Here is a 25,699-nt window from a genome sequence, read left to right on the forward strand (position 1 = left end):
TTTTTTTTGGGTTTTATATGTGCAATCTTACTCTCTTGCAAGATAATCAGGCCCCAAATCTTTAAATGGGACAACACATCGTGGTGTCCGTATATGATTATATCTTTTCGTATTGCACTGTGTTTGTGACATATTGTATGTCATACTTAATTTTTGCTGTCACAATTTTACCATTGAATGTTAAATATTTCCTCCTTAATTTTACATGTGAAAATGACAACGTAGACGTTTCGTATATCAATAGATTGCAAATTAAGTTTATACCTTTGAGTATTATGCGTTTGTGCTGATGTTTACAACGTACAACGTATTGATACAACACCCACCTTGAAGTATACTGATCGACTCAGAATCAGTTTCTGTCTATGTCTGTCAAGTCTATGTCTGAGTCGATTAAGATATGTCCGGCTGGCTGTCCATGTAAACAATGTGCGCAAGCTACAGGCCATACGTGTTTTTTGGCACAAGGACGATGCCTATTGAAAATGGCTGATATCGGTCCATTATTTCACTTACAATCCCCCATACAATCAGACCTTTCGATTTGAGGTTTTTAAGTCATAACTACGTCAAATTGGCACAACTTTTGTTGAATTTTTGCGAAGTCAAACATTTTTAATTTCAAATAAAATTCTTTCAGCTAGTTAAGTATTAAGTAAAAATGCATAATGCTGCAATTGCTTCTCTCCATTTAATATAAAATAATGTATAAAACTATTAAATTTGGTCACACCATTCCACTTAAAATAAGAAGGAGTGGACTCAACATCTATATTATAATGAAATATTTATAGTGAGCCATTATTATAGAAATTGCCACGCTTTTGTCTTGTTGTTGATAATTTTTCGCCAGTTTTTAATTTTCCTTTAATAAAATGAGAATAAAAATGCAAAAACAAAAAAATAAATAATAAAAATAAATATTAAAATTTTCCTTTTGGATTATTACTATACAACACTTCGTTTATTTGTTGCAGTTAAAGTCGTATTCATGCATCCATCCATATATTTATTTATTTTTATACAAACCACTCCTTTGTATTTTCAAAATTTAATTAACGGAAGTACATCATGGTGTTGGCAGTAGTGGTACTACTACCACTACTACAATAATAACTACAATGTTTGTATATATATTTTAAAAGCTGTTGTATATGTTAGTAGGATTGAATGTCTGTGTATGAGTACTCGTATACTCTTAAGTATAATGGTTTTAACTTATTTCATTTTTGTTGTTGTTTGTTGTTGCTGTTGTTATATTTCTTTTTTTCCATTTCCCTTTTTTATACTCCCTCTCGACTCCACTTTATATACTTTAATGTATTTGTTTGCATAATGCGTTGTTTGGTGGAAACATAAATGTATTTAATTGTTGGTAAAAATGAGGTCTAACATAAGTACACTATACTCGAAACAGTTTTCAGAAAGTGTGCTTAAAGTATGCAATTTTTTATTTTGTATTATTGTTGTAAATTTTTTTTATTAAATTTACTATAGTGAAAATGTAAAAGATTGTTAAGAAAATACATAAAATAATAATTAACACATGGATTAATGCTCTATTTTAAAGGTATATAATTTCATATATCATGACATACATATAAATATGTGCATTCATGTATATAAGTCTGTTGATGAATATTAGTTTCGAATTACTGCTTATTCTTCCTTCGTTTTTGGACAACAAGAAATTACAATTTAAATCAAAAATGAAATCCTGTTAAAACAAATTGTAAACAACAGGTTTTAGCAGTTAAAATATGTACTTAAAAACTCATCCAACTTGCTTTAACTAAAAGTATTTTTAAACAAATTAATTAAATTACATAAGTACTTAGTAATCCAAATACAAATACACAAATATAATCAATTATAATCGTCAATATTGATCATCGAAAAATGCATAACAAAGTTTTGGTTACTTGCTCTGGTCGGATTCCATGTTTCTATAAGTTATTCTAAAATTTGAGAGATATTATGAATAATATCTCTCAAGAGAATCAAAGAGTGATTCTGAGTAGGTTAATATATTGGTATATTTCAATAATACTTATTGTAACAAAACCAGTATCTATGTGAATTTTAATGTAATACACAAACGTAAGTATTTAATTTTTCCTTTTCGATTTATTTAAAAAGTTGGAAACAAATACGTAGATTCTTGAATGTGTATCCAAGACAACCTAATTGAATTTGTTTCGGTCAAATTCATTACAATGATTATTGCATTTATATTGAAAATAACACTAGCAAAAAACCTTGAATTCTGACAACAAAAAATAATATAAGAAAAGGTAGATTTACATTTAATAGAAATGTTTAAAGAAATATTTAAAAGTTGGATAATAATTCTTAACCCATTAAGGTGATCATTTTTAATAAAAATATAGCTTATGTCTATGTCTAGTCTATGTCTAGTCTATGTCTAGTCTATGTCTAGTCTATGTCTAGTCTATGTCAGTCTATGTCTAGTCTATGTCTAGTCTATGTCTAGTCTATGTCTAGTCTATGTCTAGTCTATGTCTAGTCTATGTCTAGTCTATGTCTAGTCTATGTCTATCTATGTCGAGTCTATGTCTAGTCTATGTCTAGTCTATGTCTAGTCTATGTCTAGTCTTATGTCTAGTCTATGTCTAGTCTATGTCTAGTCTATGTCTAGTCTATGTCTAGTCTATGTCTAGTCTATGTCTAGTCTATGTCTAGTCTATGTCTAGTCTATGTCTAGTCTATGTCTAGTCTATGTCTAGTCTATGTCTAGTCTATGTCTAGTCTATGTCTAGTCTATGTCTAGTCTATGTCTTCTATGTAGTCTATGTCTAGTCTATGTCTAGTCTATGTCTAGTCTATGTCTAGTAGTCTAGTCTATGTCTAGTCTATGTCTAGTCTATGTCTAGTCTATGTCTAGTCTATGTCTAGTCTATGTCTAGTCTATGTCTAGTCTATGTCTAGTCTATGTCTAGTTAGTCTATGTCTAGTCTATGTCTAGTCTATGTCTAGTCTATGTCTAGTCTATGTCTAGTCTATGTCTAGTCTATGTCTAGTCTATGTCTAGTCTATGTCTAGTCTATGTCTAGTCTATGTCTAGTCTATGTCTAGTCTATGTCTAGTCTATGTCTAGTCATGTCTAGTCTATGTCTAGTCTATGTCTAGTCTATGTCTAGTCTATGTCTAGTCTATGTCTAGTCTATGTCTAGTCTATGTCTAGTCTATGTCTAGTCTATGTCTAGTCTATGTCTAGTCTATGTCTAGTCTATGTCTAGTCTATGTCTAGTCTATGTCTAGTCTATGTCTAGTCTATGTCTAGTCTATGTCTAGTCTATGTCTAGTCTATGTCTAGTCTGTCTAGTCTTGTAGTCTATGTCTAGTCTGTAGTCTAGTCTAGTCTATGTCTAGTCTATGTCTAGTCTATGTCTAGTCTATGTCTAGTCTATGTCTAGTCTATGTCTAGTCTATGTCTAGTCTATGTCTAGTCTATGTCTAGTCTATGTCTAGTCTATGTCTAGTCTATGTCTAGTCTATGTCTAGTCTATGTCTAGTCTATGTCTAGTCTATGTCTAGTCTATGTCTAGTCTATGTCTAGTCTATGTCTAGTCTATGTCTAGTCTATGTCTAGTCTATGTCTAGTCTATGTCTAGTCTATGTCTAGTCTATGTCTAGTCTATGTCTAGTCTATGTCTAGTCTATGTCTAGTCTATGTCTAGTCTATGTCTAGTCTATGTCTAGTCTATGTCTAGTCTATGTCTAGTCTATGTCTAGTCTATGTCTAGTCTATGTCTAGTCTATGTCTAGTCTATGTCTAGTCTATGTCTAGTCTATGTCTAGTCTATGTCTAGTCTATGTCTAGTCTATGTCTAGTCTATGTCTAGTCTATGTCTAGTCTATGTCTAGTCTATGTCTAGTCTATGTCTAGTCTATGTCTAGTCTATGTCTAGTCTATGTCTAGTCTATGTCTAGTCTATGTCTAGTCTATAGTCTATGTCTAGTCTATGTCTAGTCTATGTCTAGTCTATGTCTAGTCTATGTCTAGTCTATGTCTAGTCTATGTCTAGTCTATGTCTAGTCTATGTCTAGTCTATGTCTAGTCTATGTCTAGTCTATGTCTAGTCTATGTCTAGTCTATGTCTAGTCTATGTCTAGTCTATGTCTAGTCTATGTCTAGTCTATGTCTAGTCTATGTCTAGTCTATGTCTAGTCTATGTCTAGTCTATGTCTAGTCTATGTCTAGTCTATGTCTAGTCTATGTCTAGTCTATGTCTAGTCTATGTCTAGTCTATGTCTAGTCTATGTCTAGTCTATGTCTAGTCTATGTCTAGTCTATGTCTAGTCTATGTCTAGTCTATGTCTAGTCTATGTCTAGTCTATGTCTAGTCTATGTCTAGTCTATGTCTAGTCTATGTCTAGTCTATGTCTAGTCTATTCTAGTCTATGTCTAGTCTATGTCTAGTCTATGTCTAGTCTATGTCTAGTCTATGTCTAGTCTATGTCTAGTCTATGTCTAGTCTATGTCTAGTCTATGTCTAGTCTATGTCTAGTCTATGTCTAGTCTATGTCTAGTCTATGTCTAGTCTATGTCTAGTCTATGTCTAGTCTATGTCTAGTCTATGTCTAGTCTATGTCTAGTCTATGTCTAGTCTATGTCTAGTCTATGTCTAGTCTATGTCTAGTCTATGTCTAGTCTATGTCTAGTCTATGTCTAGCCTATGTCTAGCCTATGTCTAGCCTATGTCTAGCCTATATCTAGTCTATGTCAAGTCTAGTGTAGTCTAATCTAGTCTAGTGTAGTCTAATCTAGTCTAGTGTAGTCTAGTCTAGTCTAGCCTATCTATGACTATGTCACATCAGTCTTAAGGGTTTAATATTAAAATGTATTATTTTCATGAGGTGGCGTATGTAGTTTGCAAGCAAGTCAAATTTTCAAACAAATAAAAAATACTTAAAATAAAATTTTATTCATATTGATTGACTTATCTGTAAAATATTAAACATTTTGTAAGCTTCACTTGATATCAATTGTTACTGCACGGTTAAATGATATTTTTCCATTCTTTTTTTCATTTTTCAACTATAATCTATTGATTTATTTTTATTTATACTCATTAAAATGATTGATATGGGTCAGGTCTATTTTATTAATACTTTCTTTATGAAATAGAAAACGTTTTTTCAAACACATAAAAGTATTAAAAAGAAAATCATTGTTTAAATTTCACAGAAATCTTATCTATTCTTTACCTTTTTTCATTAATATTTTACAGAGTGATGCTTTAAGTTCATCAGATGCTGAAACTATTCCACCAGTACCACCGCCACCGGCTATGAAACGTAATGGTAGTGTACGTAGTCTACGTTTATTACAACACCTGCAGCAACAGCAACAATCAACTTTAAGATCAGGTACCATGTGCAATGGCAACCATGTAACCAACTCTAGTAATAAGTCACATCATAATAGTAGCAGCAACAACAACAACAATATTAACAACAGCAGCAGCAACAGTAATAATAATGGTTCAATAGCAACATTATGTAGTGGCGATTTATTAAATGATTGTGCTAAAAGTAGTCATGATGTTCGAGCTGTGATTGACGACTGCACCACTTCCATACTGAAATGTGCCAATGCCATGGGTTCCGACATAATGTCCAATACTAGTACAACGACAAATGGTAGCTATAAAACGCAAGCATCTACTTTAAACGCCATGGTTTCTCATAGCAAGCCAGATGTATGTCATGTCACAAACACCTCTAAAAACAATTCACTCTCAGCCAACACCTCATACTTTGGTAATTTCCCCCCGCCCTATGCTGTACAAGATGATATGGTATTGCCAAAAAGCCAAAAATCAGATCCTTCACTATGTTTCCTGCACAACAAGTCGGCGTTGACGGGAATGGGACTGGGTCATGCGGTGCCTCCACCTTCGTCGTCAGCATCGATGGCTTTTACAGACTTTACACAATCACAACGTGATTTACAACAGAAATTGCAACACTATAAAAATAGTAGTAGGTTAAGTCTTAGTAAGTACAACACTATTGGTCCGAGTAGTGATTATGCACGCCAGCTGGCTGTTTATGCACAACAACAGCAATTACAGCACCAACAGCAGCAACAAACACACATGAAACCGTTCAATGAAAGATGTCGTTGTTTCTCAAAATCCTGGTCAAATTTCTCACGTGACTTAATGCAGACACAATGCTCAAACATGGCTGGACTTTACCACACCAACAACCACGACAATCACAGTAGTTTATTGCATCAACAGCAACAACAACCAAATTTTCATGCGTCAGCAACGTCAGCCTCATCAGGGAAAGGTAGGCAGCATGATAAAATTCCATTACGTTCTTCTCTAAGCAGTCGTAGTTTTAATAATTTAGTCGACATCGATACATACAACTATGATATGGCCTCCATACTATCATCACATCATAAATTGCATCTTACGCAACAAAACACACACCAACTTGCATGTAACGGTGGGAGTGTGGGCATAGGTACAGGTAGTGGAACTATGCTTAGCCAATCAAATAGTGGTAGTGGCCTTAAAGACAACCACATGCATGGTCAGGCATCGTTAAAACATCAACAACAGCAGCAGCAAAAACAACAACATCAATTGCTGCAGCACCATTATCAACATACTGCACACAAAGACTTTCATTGCGATGAGCATGATAATCATCATCCTTTGGGCATGCATGGTAGCACTCATCTAATTAAATCATCAGAGAAATTTCATCAACATAATCATCATCACAACACTGCAAGCAATCACCATCCGCCACATCATTCAAGTCTGACGAGCATAATGCCGTGGAAACATCGCCAGAGTCCAAGTCGTGGTTCGTCCAGTTCGGGTACAAATTCGTTTCGTAAGTAAATTTGTGCTTTTATTGTTGTTCAAAATGAAATAATTATTTAATTGTGGTTATACATTATTTATTAATGTTATTCGCAGTAATATGTAAAGAGTTGTAAATGAATGAATTTGGAATAGAGATAATTTAGTTTATAATAAATTTAGCAATATGAAGTTGCTTTATTAAATTTAAAGGCTTTCGAAAATGCACTGAAAAAATTAACGGTTTTGTTAAAAAATTAAAAAATTGTGTGCCGGGCGGGGCCGACTACACCAGTTATGAGTAAATCTATAATGTGTATTATTTTTAATAATAGACATTATTATAAATATAATAAATGAATTTTACCTTAATTTCGAAATTTTTTTGATAAAAAACTGATTTTCTGATAGAGGCTCTATATATGATGGCTAGGGTTAAATATTTCAAAGGCGGACTTTGTAGTGGAACTAGGGTGAAATAAGGGCCGCTCTTTGCGAAATTTTCCAGTGTAATTTATGCTTGTATAAAACGTAGTTGTACCTATTTTTGTATGCATATTAGTACATTTGGCATTATTATGAGCTCCAAATCCCAATTTAGGGGGTACGGTTATATGGGGCTAGGTGAAATAATTGACTGATATAAACAAAAATCAATAGGGTTCGTTCTTGGGTCACAAGTAATACGTTTAACAAATTTCATCGAATTATCTTTACATGGGCAGTCAGAAGGACCGACATGGCTTATTTGACTCAGAAAGTGATTCTGAGCCGATTAGTGTACATAGAGGTAGTTATAGGATCATTAGTTCTATGTGTTACAAACATCAGCATAAATCCAATATACCCTCCCCACTAAAGTGGTGTTTTCGAATATGATGGATATTTTTCAAAATTTATTTAATCACTGTTTTTTTACAAAGTCTGAAGGAAAGTAGTATTTTTTGTGTGGAAACTATATTCTGATTCATAATATAATAACTAAAAAGTGATGTTTTGACAACGTATTAACGATTGTGAGACCGAGGGGTTCGTATTCTGTGCGTAAAACAAAACAAATATTGAACTCCTATTTATGAGTACTTATTTCAGTACTTATTTGTATGCGATCGTGGTATGAAATTGCCTTCGAACTTTTAAAATATTATGTTAAAATGCCAATGCAGTGGTAGTGATGTTCCATTATAAACTCTTACTTATTTAGATACTTTTCAATGACTACTATGCAACTTTTTTTTTACCTTTTATTAAATTATTGTATCTGCCTTTACTTTGGCCTTACAATATGTATTTAAATCTTATAACAAAAAACTATTTTCTTACCTATTTAGAACAATTTTTTTTTCTTGAATTGGAGCGCACAACAGGCCCGATAGTGGCCTAGGTGTATTTCTTCGGATTTGATGTAGTATACATCCTCCTATCAACCTAACCTACCTATTTAGATACTTTTCAATGACTACTACATATCGTTTTCTTACGTTTTATGAAATCATTGTATTTGCCTTTTCTTTAGCCTAATAATAAGTATTTAAATCTTATAACAAAAAACAATTTTCTCTCAATTGAAAGTTATTAATAATGTGTTATATAAAAATTGTGTTATTCATTAGTCATACTCTCCGTAAAGCTATTGATGCTATATACGTTTGTTCATACGATATATATTGATTCATTTTTATACCCACCATCAAAAAAGATGGGGGGTATATTGTTTTTGTCATTCCGTTTGTAACACATCGAAATATTCATCTAAGACCCATAAAAGTATATATATTCTGGATCCTCATTAAATTCTAAGACGATCTAGCCATGTCCGTCCGTCTGTCCGTCTGTCTGTCCGTCTGTTGAAAACACGATAGAGTCCAAACGGAAGCAGCTAGCAAGCTGAAATTTTGCACAAATATTTTATATTGATGCAGTTTGTTTGGTATTGAAAATGGGCAATATCGGTCCACGATTTCGCCTAGCCCCCATATAAGGTCCCCCTCAGAAAATGACATTAACGCTCATAACTGACTAAAAGAAGCAGCTATAGCGGTGAAATTCGACATAAACATATTTTTTAGGAATCTTAATATCATTGTAAAATTTTATAAGGATCGGTCCATAATTGACCCTATCCCCCATATAAGGTCCCCCTCAGAAAATGACATTAACGCTCATAACTGACTAAAAAAGCAGCTATAGCAATGAAATTCGACATAAACATATTTTATAGGAATCTTAATATCATTGTAAAATTTTATAAGGATCGGTCCATAATTGACCCTATCCCCCATATAAGGTCCCCCTCAGAAAATGACTTTAACGCTCATAACTGACTAAAAAAAGCAGCCATAGCGATGAAATTCGACATATACATATTTTTTAGGAACCTTAATATCATTGTAAAATTTTATAAGGATCGGTCTATAATTGACCCTATCCCCCATATAAGGTCCTCCTCAGAAAATGACATTAACGCTCATAACTGATTAAAAAAAGCAGCTATAGCGATGAAATACAACACAAACATATTTTATAGGAATCTTAATATCATTGTAAAATTTTATAACGATCGGTCCATAATTGACCCTATCCCCCATATAAGGTCCCCCTCAGAAAATGACATTAACGCTCATAACTGACTAAAAAAAGCAGCTATAGCGATGAAATTCGACTTAAACATATTTTTTTGGAACCTTAATATCACTGTAAAATTTTATAAGAATCGGTCCATAATTGACCCTATCCCCCATATAAGGTCCCCCTCAGAAAACGACATTAACGCTCATATCTGACAAAAAAAGCAGCTATAGCGATGAAATTCGACTTAAACATATGTTTTTGGAACCTTAATATCATTATAAAATTTTATAAGAATCGGTCCATAATTGACCCTATCCCCCATATAAGGTCCCCCTCAGAAAATGACATTAACGCTCATAACTGACTAAAAAAAGCAGCCATAGCGATGAAATTCGACATGTACATATTTTTTAGGAACCTTTATATCATTGTAAAATTTTATAAGTATCGGTCTATAATTGACCCTATCCCCATATAAGGTCCCGCTCAGAAAATGACATTAACGCTCATAACTGACTAAAAAAAGCATCTATAGCGATGAAATTCGACATAAACATATTTTATAGGAACCTAAATCGCTTTGTAAAATTGTATATGGATCGGTTCATAATTGACCCTACCCCCCATTTAAGGTCCCCTTCAGAAAAATACTTTAACGCTCCGAATGGTCTAAAATAAGCATCTATAGAAATTCGACACGAACATATTTTATAGAAACTTTAATATCATTGTAAAATTTTATAAGGATCGGTCCATAATTGACCCTACCCCCCATATAAGGTCCCCTTCAGAAAATGGCTTTAAGGTTCCTAATTGTCTAAAAGAAGCATCTACAGCGATGAAATTCGACATAAACTTATTCTATAGAAACCTAAATCGCTTTGTAAAATTTTATAACGATCGGTCCATAATTTATCCTACCCCCATCGGAAAATGGCTTTAACGCTCATTACTAGCCTAAACTAGAATCGTTATAGAAAATTTCGACAAAAATTTCCCTAAACATAGATGTAATAAATGAGAAAATTGTTTTGATAATAACAAAAGCATCGATTCTTAAATATCAAAGTTTATTTATAAGGAAGCAATCCTTTTTGGCAATGATTTGATGGTGGGTATACAAGATTCGGCACAGCCGAATATAACACTCTTACTTGTTATAATTACTCAGGTTAGGTTAAGTTGATAGGAGGATGTATTGTTACGCGTCGTTTCGGAAAGAATAACAAAAATTATTAATTATTCGTCTTGATAGAAAAGAAACTTATTTTTAATAGAAAAACTTGGTTAAGGGCAAGATAAAGATGTTTAGCTAGCTCAGTGGTCTATACGGTTCTTAACCCGGTTTAATGACGCAAACATATAATACACTCTCTTGCCTTAAAATACCACAGAGTGTATTTAAAATAAAAGCAATGCTTCAAACAATTAAAAATTAAAATCTATTGGTGCAAGATGTTAAGCACATTGGGGTACAATTTTCCCACCCTTCTGATCATAATACTATCAGACGCCTTGACAGAACACATATACCCTTATTTTCATTTCTGTCCCTAAAAATGACAATACTATCTACCTACAAAAGCAACATATTTGTCTGGTTTATCCTTCCCTTTTAATTAATTTAAAATTGCATGTTTTATAATTTACAAAAACAAATTATAATGATATTTATTGAAATAAAAAGAAAAAGTAAAAGAGATCATGATGTAAACAAAACAAAATATTTACTCATTCATAAGAAAGACAAAATAATACTAAATGAAAAAAAAGAAGTTTAAGAAATAATAAAGAGAATGTGAAACAAAGTAAAATCGGACTATCGGACAAAATATAATATAATAGCTATTGATAAATAATAATTACAAAAATAAATACGTATTTTACATTTTACTCACAACCAAAAACGATGTTTCATTTCAATATGTTCCGATCGAAGGGCCCAGCAATCAAACCATAATGATGATGTTGTTGTAATATTAGCTTTAAAAAGAACTTATTTTTGTAATTATAGAATGTTTAGATATACATAGGTTTAGAAAAAAATATAAAGTAAAATAGAGATACTTTAGTTTACACTCGAAAAACTTAGTTAGTAAATTTTAAAAATTATTTTAAGATATTTAAAAGTATTAAATCATTACAATTTTAAAATAGTTGTTTCATTTGTATCATTTCAATTCATTTGTATGTATTTTAGTTATGTTTCATGTTTGGTTTTTGTTTTATATTTAATTTTAATACTTTTAAACACTCTTACATTTTGTTGTATTTAAATTTTAAAATTTAGATTTCAATGATAAATTCAATTCGTATGTAAATTCAAATTTAGATAGTAATTAATGAAATGAAATTGATAATTATACAATTCGGTGCAATAATTGTTTCAAAATTCCAAGTTTTTAAATTAGTTACATATTTTATGAAAAATTTTAGATTTTTAATAGTTAATTAATTCAAATTTTATAACATAATTCTAATTATTTGATACTTTAAGGATTTTAGATAAGAAATTTCGACATTCGACTTAAATTATAATCATAGAAATTTAAGTATTTATAGGAAATTTAGGATTAAGTATATAACTATTTATGGTTATATAGTAATATAAAATTTTGTAGAAAATTTTAATTATATTAGCATTTTAGGAGTTTAGATTAGAAACTACTTTTTAAAATAAAGTAAATATGTATATTGGGATTTTTAAGTTTTACGAATAGTCTGATATTTATATAAATTCTAGTATTTAATATTTTAAATGGTTCATTTTCTGAAAGGCTTATATTTGTTCACTGGTAACATGGAGAACTGATGACGTGACAGTCTAGCGTTACCTTCAAAAATTTAAGATCCACGTAGAAACTTGCGATTCATGTGGGAATCTTCCACCACGTGCTGAGGTGGGGGTTTTGGACTTGGAGGTCCAAAAAAAAGTTGTGGGTCGAGGAAAATTCCGCGACCAACTAAAATAGATTTCCTTTAAGAAAAAAAATCTGTTTTACATTTGGTACATTCTGTCTTGATGCAATCTATCTTACCTCTTGTTATATATAATTGTCACAAAACAAATTCTAGAATAAATCTCCACTAATGAGGAAAGGATCCACTGTCTTTCAATAATTTTGATATATTCTTATATATGGATTATATTTTCAATAAAATATGTTTTGGTAAGTTTGACCTTTTTAATAATTTTTCACAATATGGAAACTTAATATTCATTAGTTAATACACTTAACACTTTAAAAGTATTTCTTTGACTTTAATTAGACTTTTTGTCTCAACGATCACTTTGATAATGAAGTTTAAACTTTTAATGAGATGATTAAGTGCGTAAAATAATTTTGATGCGTAGAAAAAAGAAGAATAAGAGACAATAATATGTATGTATATTTAATTGACCATACGTGAGAAAAAGAATGCAAATTACAAAACCAGAATCATTACCATATATGGTAATAAATTTGATGATCTCAATGAGTGAAATTGCAATGCTGCAAACATACGCACATAGTTACATATGCAAACGCACTAATTGAGTGATAATCATACAGATTGACAATTGCATAAAGAAATATATAGCATGCGAGAAGATATAAGCAACGCCAACAACCTTGAGTATTTTACTAATCAACAGTGTGTTTCACAAGAAAGTTTCATATAAAGATTTTATGTTACTTATAAGTTGTAAAATTTTCAAGAACAAGAAATTGACAAAAAAAGTAGCGAAATTAACAAAATCGCAACAAAACTGCTTCGAACTTAAAATATGAATTATTTTTAGGACGAACAGTAAAACGATTTTGTTTGTTAGAAGGAAATAAAAGTAAAAATTTAATTTTTGTTATTCTTTGGTTCACGTGGGGCACGACCCACAATAGCCGGGTATATTCTCAAGTTTTTAAATCAGAGGAATGAAATTTACCAATGTATTTACCTTTCATGTCTTCTACACCATATAGGTTGTTGCCAATTTTTTCCATTATTTTGCATTTTATGAACTTTGGCATGAATTTTCGGTTTATTTTCTTCGACATGTTACTAAGTACATGGTTTTTTCTGAAGACAATTTGGCCAACTTGAAAACCAATTGGTCTGCTTCGCAAATTATAGTTTTTACTTGATTTTTCATGGGCAATATGTAAATTTTTTCTTATTTGCTCCCTAATTTTAGCCAACTTGTCAACATTGTCTTGAATACTAATATCCTCTCCTGTTATGCAACCAATTTTCTCTAAAATGTTATAGGTTGAGCCATGTAATACCATATTTTGACCGAACATTGCATAGTACGGGGAACATTTGATTGAAGAATGGTAGTCACTCCGTAAAATTGATAGAATCTGGGGAATATACTTATCCCAGTCACCATGTTCCTTGTGGTCCTTCAAAAAGCAACGTATTTTGGTTACAATTTCGCGATTAGCTCGCTCAGATGCGTTCGAATGAGGAGCATAGAAACCAGTAGTTATATGCTTTATTTCGTATAGTTTAAAAAAATCGGTCATTTCCTTTGAAATAAATTGTTTCCCGTTGTCGCTATGGACATATCTTGGAACACCAAACATTGGGAACAATTCAGTTTGGAAAAATAAAATAACATTTGCTGTTGTCGCAGTTTTAAGTGGTTTGAGAAACAAAAACTTTGTCATATGATCCAGGCAGATAAAAATTGTGGAGTTTTTCGCTTTAGTCAATGGGTAAGGACCCAGAAAGTCACAATATATCCTTTCAAAGGGCCTATTTGTAACCATTTGGTTACCCATTAAAGGTCTTGTGATCTGATTCGATGACTTTATACATTTACAAATATCACACTTCTGAACATATGACTTTACGTCCTGAACCATTGTAGGCCAAAAGTATTTCTGACGAATTCTGGACAAGGTTTTAAGAAATCCTCCATGACATGAGATTTTCGAATCATGGGCTGTTTTTAAAACTTCCTGGATAAGAGATTTTGGGACCCATAGTCTCCACAACTTCTCCTCCTCCTCTACACCATCTTGTCTAAACAGTACCCGTTTAAACACAAGATTGTTAGAAATTTTTAAATCTGGCAATAAGTCTTTCTTCTCTAATATTGTTTTCTTAAGCTCCTCATATTCATCTGTTTTAAACTCTGGTGATGATAAGTCAATTTCATGAGCCTCATCTGACAAAACCACTTCGTCTACATCTTGTCTCGATAGACAGTCTGGCACTACATTTAAACGACCTTTCCTATGCTCGATAACGAAATCATACCTTTGGAGTTGAAGGCTCCAACGGGCCAGTCGTCCACTCAAGTCTTTTTGCGACATGAGCCACTTTAGGGAGGAGTGATCCGTTACAATACGAAAAGGGAGACCCTCAATGTATGGGCGAAACTTTTTTACACAGACTATAGCGGCCAGACATTCTAACTCAGTAACTGTGTAGTTACTTTGCGACTTGTTCAACTTTTGAGAGACGTACGAAATTGGGTGCTCGTTCCCATTGTCGTCCTGTTGGAACAAAACACCTCCTACACCAACCTTAGATGCATCGCACTGTATGACGAATTCTTTCGAAAAATTTGGCTGTGCCAATACAGGTGCTGATGATAGAGCCAACTTAAGTCTCTCAAAAGAGGATTTAGCAGAATCTGTCAAATGGAAAGGTTTTTGGGATTTTCGTAGGCAATCTGTAAGAGGTCCGGCAAGGTCAGAAAAGTTACTAATAAAGGACCTGTACCAATTTGTCATGCCTACGAACCTACGCACTTGTTTTGGGGTCTTTGGTAAGGGAAATTCTGAAATGGATCGAACTTTTTCAGGGTCAACCTTTAGGCAGCCGTTCCCCACAATGTAGCCCAAATATTTGATTTCTTTCTGGCAAAATTTGCTTTTGCCAATATTAATTGTTAGTTTGGCTAACTTTAAACACTGGGCTACTTGAGACAAAAGTTTCATATGGCTCTGAAAATCTGGACTACATACCAGAAGGTCGTCCAGATATATGAAAACATTTTCCCTCAGACGTGATGGGATAACTTTATCCATGAGTCTGCTCATGGTTTGGGGTCCGTTGCAGAGACCAAAGGGCATATATTTATAGTGGTACAGGGGTTTCCCTGGGATAGCAAAAGCCGTTTTATCCTTGGACGATTCCGTAAGTTTTATTTGAAGGAATGCGTCTTTCAAATCTAACCCCGTTATAAAGAAAGTGTCCTTTAGTCTACTCAATAAGCCGTTTATGTGTGGCAAAGGATAAGAGTCTTTCTTTGTGACTGAGTTCAGTTTTCTGCAGTCAATACATAGTCTGACTTTGCCAGGTTTCCTGACCAAAACAGCAGGAGAACACCAAGGCGAATTGGATTCTTCTATAACCCCCATGCTTAATAGTCTGTCGATTTCCCTATAGGCTTCTTCCTGTCTAGGTGGCGACAGTGGGTAATGCCTGCTTTTTATTGGAACCGCATCGCCGGTATCAATATGATGCTCTAGGAGTTCAGTGCATCCTAGGCCAAGCTTTTCATAAGAGGGAAATTCTTGAATTGTCTTCTCCAAATCTAACTTTTCTTCAGGAGAGAGATTGTGAAAATTTTCATTTTCATCATTTTCTAAGGACAATTCAGAAACATATGAAGAACTGGAGGGAACAATGTCCGGGGCAAGAGCGAATTCACGCCAAAAATTTATGCCGAAATATGCATTTTGGGTCAGTGTCGGGACTAAATAAAAATCTATGTTCTTTGTAACACCTTTAAAGAAAATGGGCAGTGTACAATAACCAATAACTTCCTGTTTAGCATTGCTAGCGGTTTTAATTGAGGACTTTATGGGATTAAATGAAATATGAATTTTTTCTAAAAACGATAAGCAAGACTTCCCTAAAACGGAAACGTTTGCCCCTGAATCAAGCAAACCAGTTAAGGGTTCATTGAGGACTTTTACCTTAGCAAAAGGTCGATCGTCTGATCCGTGGATCAAGGCAGATTCTAAAATTTTTCTGAAATGTTTTCTCTTTTTATATCGAAGCCTACATTTCATAATTTTGAAACTAGGTTTCTTGACTAGTATCGAGGTATTGTTAAAGGTTGGTAAAATATTGTAAGTATGATCAGTTTGTGTAGAAATTGAATTATATTCTAATAATGCAGACTTTTCAGGGTAATTTGTTTTTTCGAAAACATTCGATTCTAGTTTGAACTCGGGGTTCTGTGGGATGGACGAGTGTCCCCGGTAGCCATTTCGCCCATTTGCTTGTTTCCCTGGTTGTGATTATTCGGACATTTTGGAGTCAAAACGCCCTTATTACCACACTTGAAACAAAATGGCTTCTTTATCTCCTGAGAACAGTAGATATACGAATGCCCAAGCAAGGAGCAGTTCCAACACTGAATATTGGAATAATCGAATCTCGGTTTCCTCGTCGAGTAAGCTATTGCTTCTACTTGTGGATCTGAAAGATCAGAATCTATAGATTCGGATGAAGAAACCTCAATTTCACTCACATTACGAGGCAATCCAGTGGGATTTTGAAATTTTGTGTCTCTAATGACCTTTTCAGCTTTTCGTGCTGTGTCACGAAATTGATTAATGTCCCTGGTTTCTGCATTGAAGAGTAAAAACCTTAAATTGGGATTCAAATTTTTCTTTAAAATGTCGATCAATGTCACATCTGGAAGTGGGTTTTGGAGTCTGAGATTCATTGACACAATGGTACAATGGAAATCATCATACGATTCTTTATATTGTTGTTTACGAAGAGACATTTTCAACAAAATATCATGGTCAGATTCAAGATGACCAAACTCTTTCGTAATCGCATGACGTAGTAAAGGATAAGTGATATTTTTGTTTTGTTTGGTAAACAACCAATACCAGCTTTCAGCTTTTCCTTCTAAAAGGACGTGAAAGTTAGAAAGCAAGTGTTCATCTGAGCACTTGGATCTTGAGCTAAGCGTTTCAACTTTAAATAGAAAATCTGAAACTGATCCCAAGCCATCGAAGGAGATTTTCCACTTCTCTAATTTGACATTATTGTCAGAATTTTGATAGGAATGAGCTTGGTTGTTGGATGATTGGTTACTATTTGAAATTGGGGTATTATAGCTAGAGAAATTTTGCTGGAAATTTGCTCTAGATGTGGTTGGTTGATTAACAGAGCCAATTTGTGAAATACTATCTCTAATGGAGCTAAGTTCTCTTCTGAATTCTTCACGAGTGTTCCTCATCGTTTGCTCCATGAGAGCTATTAGAGAATCGAATGGAGTATTTGAATTCATATTGTCATTATTTGGAACAACTGGTACATTAATGTTTTGGTTTGCAGATTGTTCATACTGGGGATTTGGTATGGGATTTGTTCCAGTAGCTGAAACTCTACCACTAATTGGAACAAAAATCTGAGCTTGTGCTGAAAGTTCTTGATTATCCATGATTTCTATATCTTGAAAAAGTGAGGAACTAGGTAAGCTACCTGAACTTTGAGGTTCTGCTGTAGGTTTAGGAGCCGAAGTAGATAAATTCAAGCTGTTTGAGCTTTGAGTTCTCTCAATAGGGTTGTTTTTATTGCCAGTAGGAGAATGTATTACTTTCGAACGTGACTTGGGAATGGCACCTTGTAGTTCGATTGAAATATTATTTCGAGAAGCAGAAGAACTTCTTCGCCCTCGAATTCCAGAGATATTTAGATTTCCCCGCGCGGACTGTCTAGTATTCATTACGAATAAGCAGAAAACTATATATATCTTTATAAAATTTTCAGGTGTATCTAATACTAATAATGGAAAGATTTTGTAATGAAAAAATAAATTTTTCCTCTATAACCAAAAAGCTTTTGTGAATAACAATTTTCTCTTAATAAATTGACTTAAAATTTGTGTAAAGAAATGTATTTAAAAAATTTGTTTTGAAATTTGAGAAAAAAAACTTTTATATAACAGAAATTGTATATATAAGAAATATTGGCAAAAAAAATTGTGTTAAAATATCAATATTTTTTTGTTGTTTTTCAAAATTTATGTATAAGTAGATTGTTAGAATAGTAAATATGTAGTTAATATAATAAATAAGTGTAATAATAAATGTTAAAGTTGAAAAATATGAATTAGATTTTGCAATATCAATTTCATAAACAGTTGGGAAAGATAAACCATGATCAAACATATGTATACTAAAGTAAAGATAATATGTCATTGTTCGAAAAAGTGCAATGTATAATATACTCTGTATACATGACTACTTCTTCACAAAAAAACTTCATTAAGATGTAATTTTCAATACGCAACATTGAACACAAATCAAAATTGTTATTCTAATGGACTTTATTGAAATTCTACACCACTGTAGTTTTTCTCTAGTTTTTCCCTGTATTTAAATGCAACAAGACTAAAACTTTATTTTCAGTACTTGGACTATTTAAAACTAGAAAAACTTTAATTGGTTATATATTTTATCAAATACATAATTTCTAAATATTGCAAATAGATTCTGAGATTTGTAACCCAAACGAAAACTATGACTTATAAAAGAAATTAAGCATTTTAGCTGGAGATTTGCAAGTTCTAGACTTGAGGAATATATATGTATATATTTTTGTTTTCAACCAATACAAATAGATTTCATACAAAATTTAAAATGTTTTAAACAAAATTCTTTGCTCCTTAGAGCTTGTATTGGCTTGCAAGGTCACTGAATGCCATATTTGTTAGATTTCATAGAATCTAAGTGGATCTTGATTTCACTTCTTGACTTTGCAGAGGCCTATACGTTGGGCGCCATATATGTTACGCGTCGTTTCGGAAAGAATAACAAAAATTATTAATTATTCGTCTTGATAGAAAAGAAACTTATTTTTAATAGAAAAACTTGGTTAAGGGCAAGATAAAGATGTTTAGCTAGCTCAGTGGTCTATACGGTTCTTAACCCGGTTTAATGACGCAAACATATAATACACTCTCTTGCCTTAAAATACCACAGAGTGTATTTAAAATAAAAGCAATGCTTCAAACAATTAAAAATTAAAATCTATTGGTGCAAGATGTTAAGCACATTGGGGTACAATTTTCCCACCCTTCTGATCATAATACTATCAGACGCCTTGACAGAACACATATACCCTTATTTTCATTTCTGTCCCTAAAAATGACAATACTATCTACCTACAAAAGCAACATATTTGTCTGGTTTATCCTTCCCTTTTAATTAATTTAAAATTGCATGTTTTATAATTTACAAAAACAAATTATAATGATATTTATTGAAATAAAAAGAAAAAGTAAAAGAGATCATGATGTAAACAAAACAAAATATTTACTCATTCATAAGAAAGACAAAATAATACTAAATGAAAAAAAAGAAGTTTAAGAAATAATAAAGAGAATGTGAAACAAAGTAAAATCGGACTATCGGACAAAATATAATATAATAGCTATTGATAAATAATAATTACAAAAATAAATACGTATTTTACATTTTACTCACAACCAAAAACGATGTTTCATTTCAATATGTTCCGATCGAAGGGCCCAGCAATCAAACCATAATGATGATGTTGTTGTAATATTAGCTTTAAAAAGAACTTATTTTTGTAATTATAGAATGTTTAGATATACATAGGTTTAGAAAAAAATATAAAGTAAAATAGAGATACTTTAGTTTACACTCGAAAAACTTAGTTAGTAAATTTTAAAAATTATTTTAAGATATTTAAAAGTATTAAATCATTACAATTTTAAAATAGTTGTTTCATTTGTATCATTTCAATTCATTCGTATGTATTTTAGTTATGTTTCATGTTTGGTTTTTGTTTTATATTTAATTTTAATACTTTTAAACACTCTTACATTTTGTTGTATTTAAATTTTAAAATTTAGATTTCAATGATAAATTCAATTCGTATGTAAATTCAAATTTAGATAGTAATTAATGAAATGAAATTGATAATTATACAATTCGGTGCAATAATTGTTTCAAAATTCCAAGTTTTTAAATTAGTTACATATTTTATGAAAAATTTTAGATTTTTAATAGTTAATTAATTCAAATTTTATAACATAATTCTAATTATTTGATACTTTAAGGATTTTAGATAAGAAATTTCGACATTCGACTTAAATTATAATCATAGAAATTTAAGTATTTATAGGAAATTTAGGATTAAGTATATAACTATTTATGGTTATATAGTAATATAAAATTTTGTAGAAAATTTTAATTATATTAGCATTTTAGGAGTTTAGATTAGAAACTACTTTTTAAAATAAAGTAAATATGTATATTGGGATTTTTAAGTTTTACGAATAGTCTGATATTTATATAAATTCTAGTATTTAATATTTTAAATGGTTCATTTTCTGAAAGGCTTATATTTGTTCACTGGTAACATGGAGAACTGATGACGTGACAGTCTAGCGTTACCTTCAAAAATTTAAGATCCACGTAGAAACTTGCGATTCATGTGGGAATCTTCCACCACGTGCTGAGGTGGGGGTTTTGGACTTGGAGGTCCAAAAAAAAGTTGTGGGTCGAGGAAAATTCCGCGACCAACTAAAATAGATTTCCTTTAAGAAAAAAAATCTGTTTTACATTTGGTACATTCTGTCTTGATGCAATCTATCTTACCTCTTGTTATATATAATTGTCACAAAACAAATTCTAGAATAAATCTCCACTAATGAGGAAAGGATCCACTGTCTTTCAATAATTTTGATATATTCTTATATATGGATTATATTTTCAATAAAATATGTTTTGGTAAGTTTGACCTTTTTAATAATTTTTCACAATATGGAAACTTAATATTCATTAGTTAATACACTTAACACTTTAAAAGTATTTCTTTGACTTTAATTAGACTTTTTGTCTCAACGATCACTTTGATAATGAAGTTTAAACTTTTAATGAGATGATTAAGTGCGTAAAATAATTTTGATGCGTAGAAAAAAGAAGAATAAGAGACAATAATATGTATGTATATTTAATTGACCATACGTGAGAAAAAGAATGCAAATTACAAAACCAGAATCATTACCATATATGGTAATAAATTTGATGATCTCAATGAGTGAAATTGCAATGCTGCAAACATACGCACATAGTTACATATGCAAACGCACTAATTGAGTGATAATCATACAGATTGACAATTGCATAAAGAAATATATAGCATGCGAGAAGATATAAGCAACGCCAACAACCTTGAGTATTTTACTAATCAACAGTGTGTTTCACAAGAAAGTTTCATATAAAGATTTTATGTTACTTATAAGTTGTAAAATTTTCAAGAACAAGAAATTGACAAAAAAAAGTAGCGAAATTAACAAAATCGCAACAGTATATAACATCAAAATACACCTAAGTTTTGTTCCGATGTTAAGTCTTTATTTTAAAGCCGACAGATTGCAGTTTCAGAAGATATACAGTGTATTATAAATAAAATTTTCTCAGCGCTATTATAACGTCTCAAAAACGTTCAAAAATTGCACTTTTTCAAACTTCAAATTTGATACTACTCAATCCTTTAGAAAAGTATAACTTGATCTCAGGGTTTCGACTTTTTTTCAATTTTGTCGGACTGTGTTACTGAAACTATTTAGTTAAAACACAAATAACTCTTGAACCGTTACAATTAAATCTAAATAAATTTATTCTTCAAGAAGCTTAAATATTACAACTTAAAGTTTGTTAGTAAGTTGGTTTGAAAGAGGATGTACATATATACATTAAATGCGAAGAAATACATCTAGACCTCTATCGGGCCTGTTGTGTGCTCCTTAACCAGTGCCACAGGTGGGAATTGAACCCACCACCTCCGGTCTCCTAGATTAGAACACTAACCACTAACCTACCGGAGGCCACAAAAATGCATAAAAAAACCTAAAAGATTCTTCAAAAATATATGCAGATCTACTATTAAAGTGATATTAACATGATTTTTCAAAAAGCCTAAGGATTGAAGTTACAAATATCAACGTTTAAATGTGTTCTCCAAGAGCTTTGTAATTAAGTTTAATAATATAGCTAAACTTACTTCTTCAAAAACAATTCGACTAATGCAAAACTGCGACTGCAAGAAGAAATACAAAGATGCTAATATTTTATTATCGAAATAACTTAGCTGGCTATAAATTGTAATAGTATAGGATAAGGAGAACTATAACTGAGACGAAAAAGCTTTGAAAAAGAGTTTAACTTTCAAGGAACGAAAAATAGAAACATATTGAAGCTAAACTAGGACTAAAAAAGAACTACTTGATGATTACTCTTCTCATAACCTTTGCAATTGAAATCTCTATATGGAATCTATACGCTACCATATTGTCATTAACCACACTTGAGAGTTGTAGAAACAAAGACAGTACTCTCCATTTCATTTATGTTCTTGCCTTTGAACTTTAGATTCAATTTACCAGCAAAATTTTGTGAGAATTTTTTCTTCCTCTAATTACATAATAGCAAGCAAGTAGGAAAACTAAAATATGAATATATAAATATCTTTCGAAATAAAGTTTTTACTTATTTAATTCGAAAAAAATAAAAATGGAGATTGCTTTCTTTGTTTCTATGCCCCTCACTTGTCACCAAACGTTTAAATCATCAATACACGATTTTAAATTTTTCCCATTTACATCAAACCTATTTGTACAAATCTTAGACATGACTGCAAAACACGTTCCCAACTGCCAAATTACTGAACGCAATTTGTTACTTTTTTTATATCTAAAAAAGTTCATTCACTGTTTTTATACATGTGTGTGTGTATAACTCTGCACATCTTAATCAGCAACTGTCGAAATAAGAAATTACTGCAATGACTGCAGTAAACACTTATATTTGAAATTCCCCTCCAAAAGCTGTTTCGCACACTTTTACAAAAACGTTGTATGTTAAGTTCTTAAACTCGAAAAGTTTAAATAAAAAAAACTTAATTCCAGTTGACTTCATAACTTGTGTGTATTTATATCTTTATGCAAAAGCCACGAAACTTGGCTCACAATTCATTTAAAAGTAATGACTATATGATGGTTTTTGTGGTAGTCTCCAAGTTTGTTTTTTTTTTCAGTCTTGTCTCTTGTCTTTTTTTTAATTTATTTCTATCACAACATTTAACTTGCCACCCAGTATTTGTATGTATATATGTTAGTGGTATGTATATGTGTGGACTTGCATAAGTATATGTACATATTTGTTTTTGCTTTTGACTATACAATTGTCTGTGTATTTAAGTTGGCAAACGATAGTGGTTTGCTTTGGCTTAAAATCTCATTAATGGCCATAGTTAGATAGGAAGAGTAGTGTATGTTTGAAAGAGAGTTTTGAACTATTTTAAGTGGAAATGTTTCTATGTGTGTGTGAGTGTGTTTGTAGCATCACTTCAACGTTGCAACAATTAGTTGAAAACTACGCCTTTGTTAAGTATTTTAATGTTGATATTGATATTCAACATACAAATCTACAAACAAAAGACAACTCACAAACACATTGCAGCATCGTATTTTAGATTTTTTTTTGGATTCAATACCCACTACTCATTATATACATGAGTATGTGTTTAAATGGCTCATGAAGAAATGTAGACTAAAACACAGATATAACTTCTTTTTTAAACCCTACACTAAAATAGTGAGGAGGTTATTGTGCTTTTGTGCTGATATCGTCAGTTTGTTTGATTATATACCTGTGTCTGTATTATTAATTTTTTATTTGTCTAAATGTTTGTCCATCTGTCTGTCTGTCTGTCTGTCCGTCTATCTATCTATATGCTTCTCTTCTGAACTTTCTGCCAGTTCTATCTACTCATCCCCGAAATGTTTGATTATAGGCCTGTTTCTATCTTCTTACTTTTTTATTTGTCTAGATGTCGGTCTGTCTGTCCATCTATCTATCTATATGCCTTCTCTTCTGAACTTTCTGTCAATTCTATCTATTTATCCTTGATATCAAACGCTAAAAAACAAATTTGTAGCTATATTAACGAAATGTTTAACATGAACTTCTATTGCATCAATCCTATTAAAAATTAATGATATCGGTTCAGATTTCTACATCAATATTTAGTTTAATTCTGATAATTTTTCAGTTAGAGCGAGTAACATTTCTATGGCGAACAAATGAACAATATTTGTCATTTTCACACATTATGATCAATTTTAATTTCAAACTGTTGTTTAGCGTGAGTAGATCAAAACAAATCTCACAACTATTTACAACACATTCAAATTCGTTGTTTTCTAGCTTTTTTTCTTAATGGGAACACAAGTTTAGTCTCTACCAAATATACAACTCCTACTTATTCCTCTATCTGTTAATTTTGCAAAATTTAGAATTTTTCTACTGGTAAAATGGTGTGCCAAAATAAAAAATTTAGTTTTTGTTCTCTTTTATTCCTTTCCCTTTACATTTTGTTTTATTAGTATGCAAAGCATACAAAAGAGGTTTCATTGTCCATTTTAGTATTATTGGCTCTTTTTACGACTTATACTAATCTGTGTGTGTGTATGTATATATGTATGGCTAAATGTTTATCTTTGGCATTTGTATGAGTATATACACACATACATATGTATATACAAATCTATATGCTGGGATACAATATGTTTTTTTTTTTGTTGTTGCTAGAGTACATAATGCATTTAATTGCATTTAATGTTGCAGTACTTTATCGTCAACTCCAACATACAAATGAACGAACATACAAACACTTGAATATACATATACAGCCAAAGAGTGTTGATACTCTTTGGATCTATAAATATCCCAGCTTTTGTATTAGTAATAGTAGTAGTAGTTGTTGTTTTAATTGTATTGCTTGTTGTACTAGATTATTGTGTATTGGTGATTTCCATGCCAGACAGTAAATATAAATAAAATTGCTAACATACATACACACTCATCGATTTAACAAACAGTTGTAAATATTAACGTTAATACTATGACTACTGCTTTTACCAATAACAATAGAATAGATAGTTGTAGGTTTTGTATTAAAATAATACTTTCTAACTTTTATCAAAGTTAAAAACTATATATGTATGTTGGGTAGGTGGATTATCTTATAATTATTTTGAATTTTTTGACATCCTTTTGTTACTAAGCCATATTACATATTTCTTTTAGGAATATAAAAATAGATACGAGAGAGTTTTATTTTCAGATAGGCTGAAAACTTTAAATAATCCAAATAGTGGTGACCTGTGATATATTGAATAAAAACACAATACAAGTTTTTCTGAAAGAGGGGTTATATGGCGTCAATGATAAATTTATAAATTTTGTTAGAGGATTACACGGAATTTATGCAGAATTCCA

At 31.5% G+C, this 25,699-nt stretch overlaps 1 protein-coding gene across 1 annotated transcript in view; it reads left to right on the forward strand.

The window, feature by feature from the left end:
• The window catches only part of LOC119603930 (putative uncharacterized protein DDB_G0277255), a 284,661-nt gene that overhangs the window by 98,787 nt on the left and 160,175 nt on the right, over positions 1–25,699 (forward strand). The window contains 1 exon segment of the mRNA XM_037956229.1: positions 5,256–6,882. Within this exon segment, the coding sequence (XP_037812157.1) occupies positions 5,256–6,882 (1,627 nt within the window).

The sequence above is a fragment of the Lucilia sericata genome, unplaced genomic scaffold (assembly GCF_015586225.1).
Source record: "Lucilia sericata isolate MDLA Ls3-8-SP2 unplaced genomic scaffold, ASM1558622v1 Contig000347F_arrow, whole genome shotgun sequence".
Taxonomy (NCBI): domain Eukaryota; kingdom Metazoa; phylum Arthropoda; class Insecta; order Diptera; family Calliphoridae; genus Lucilia; species Lucilia sericata.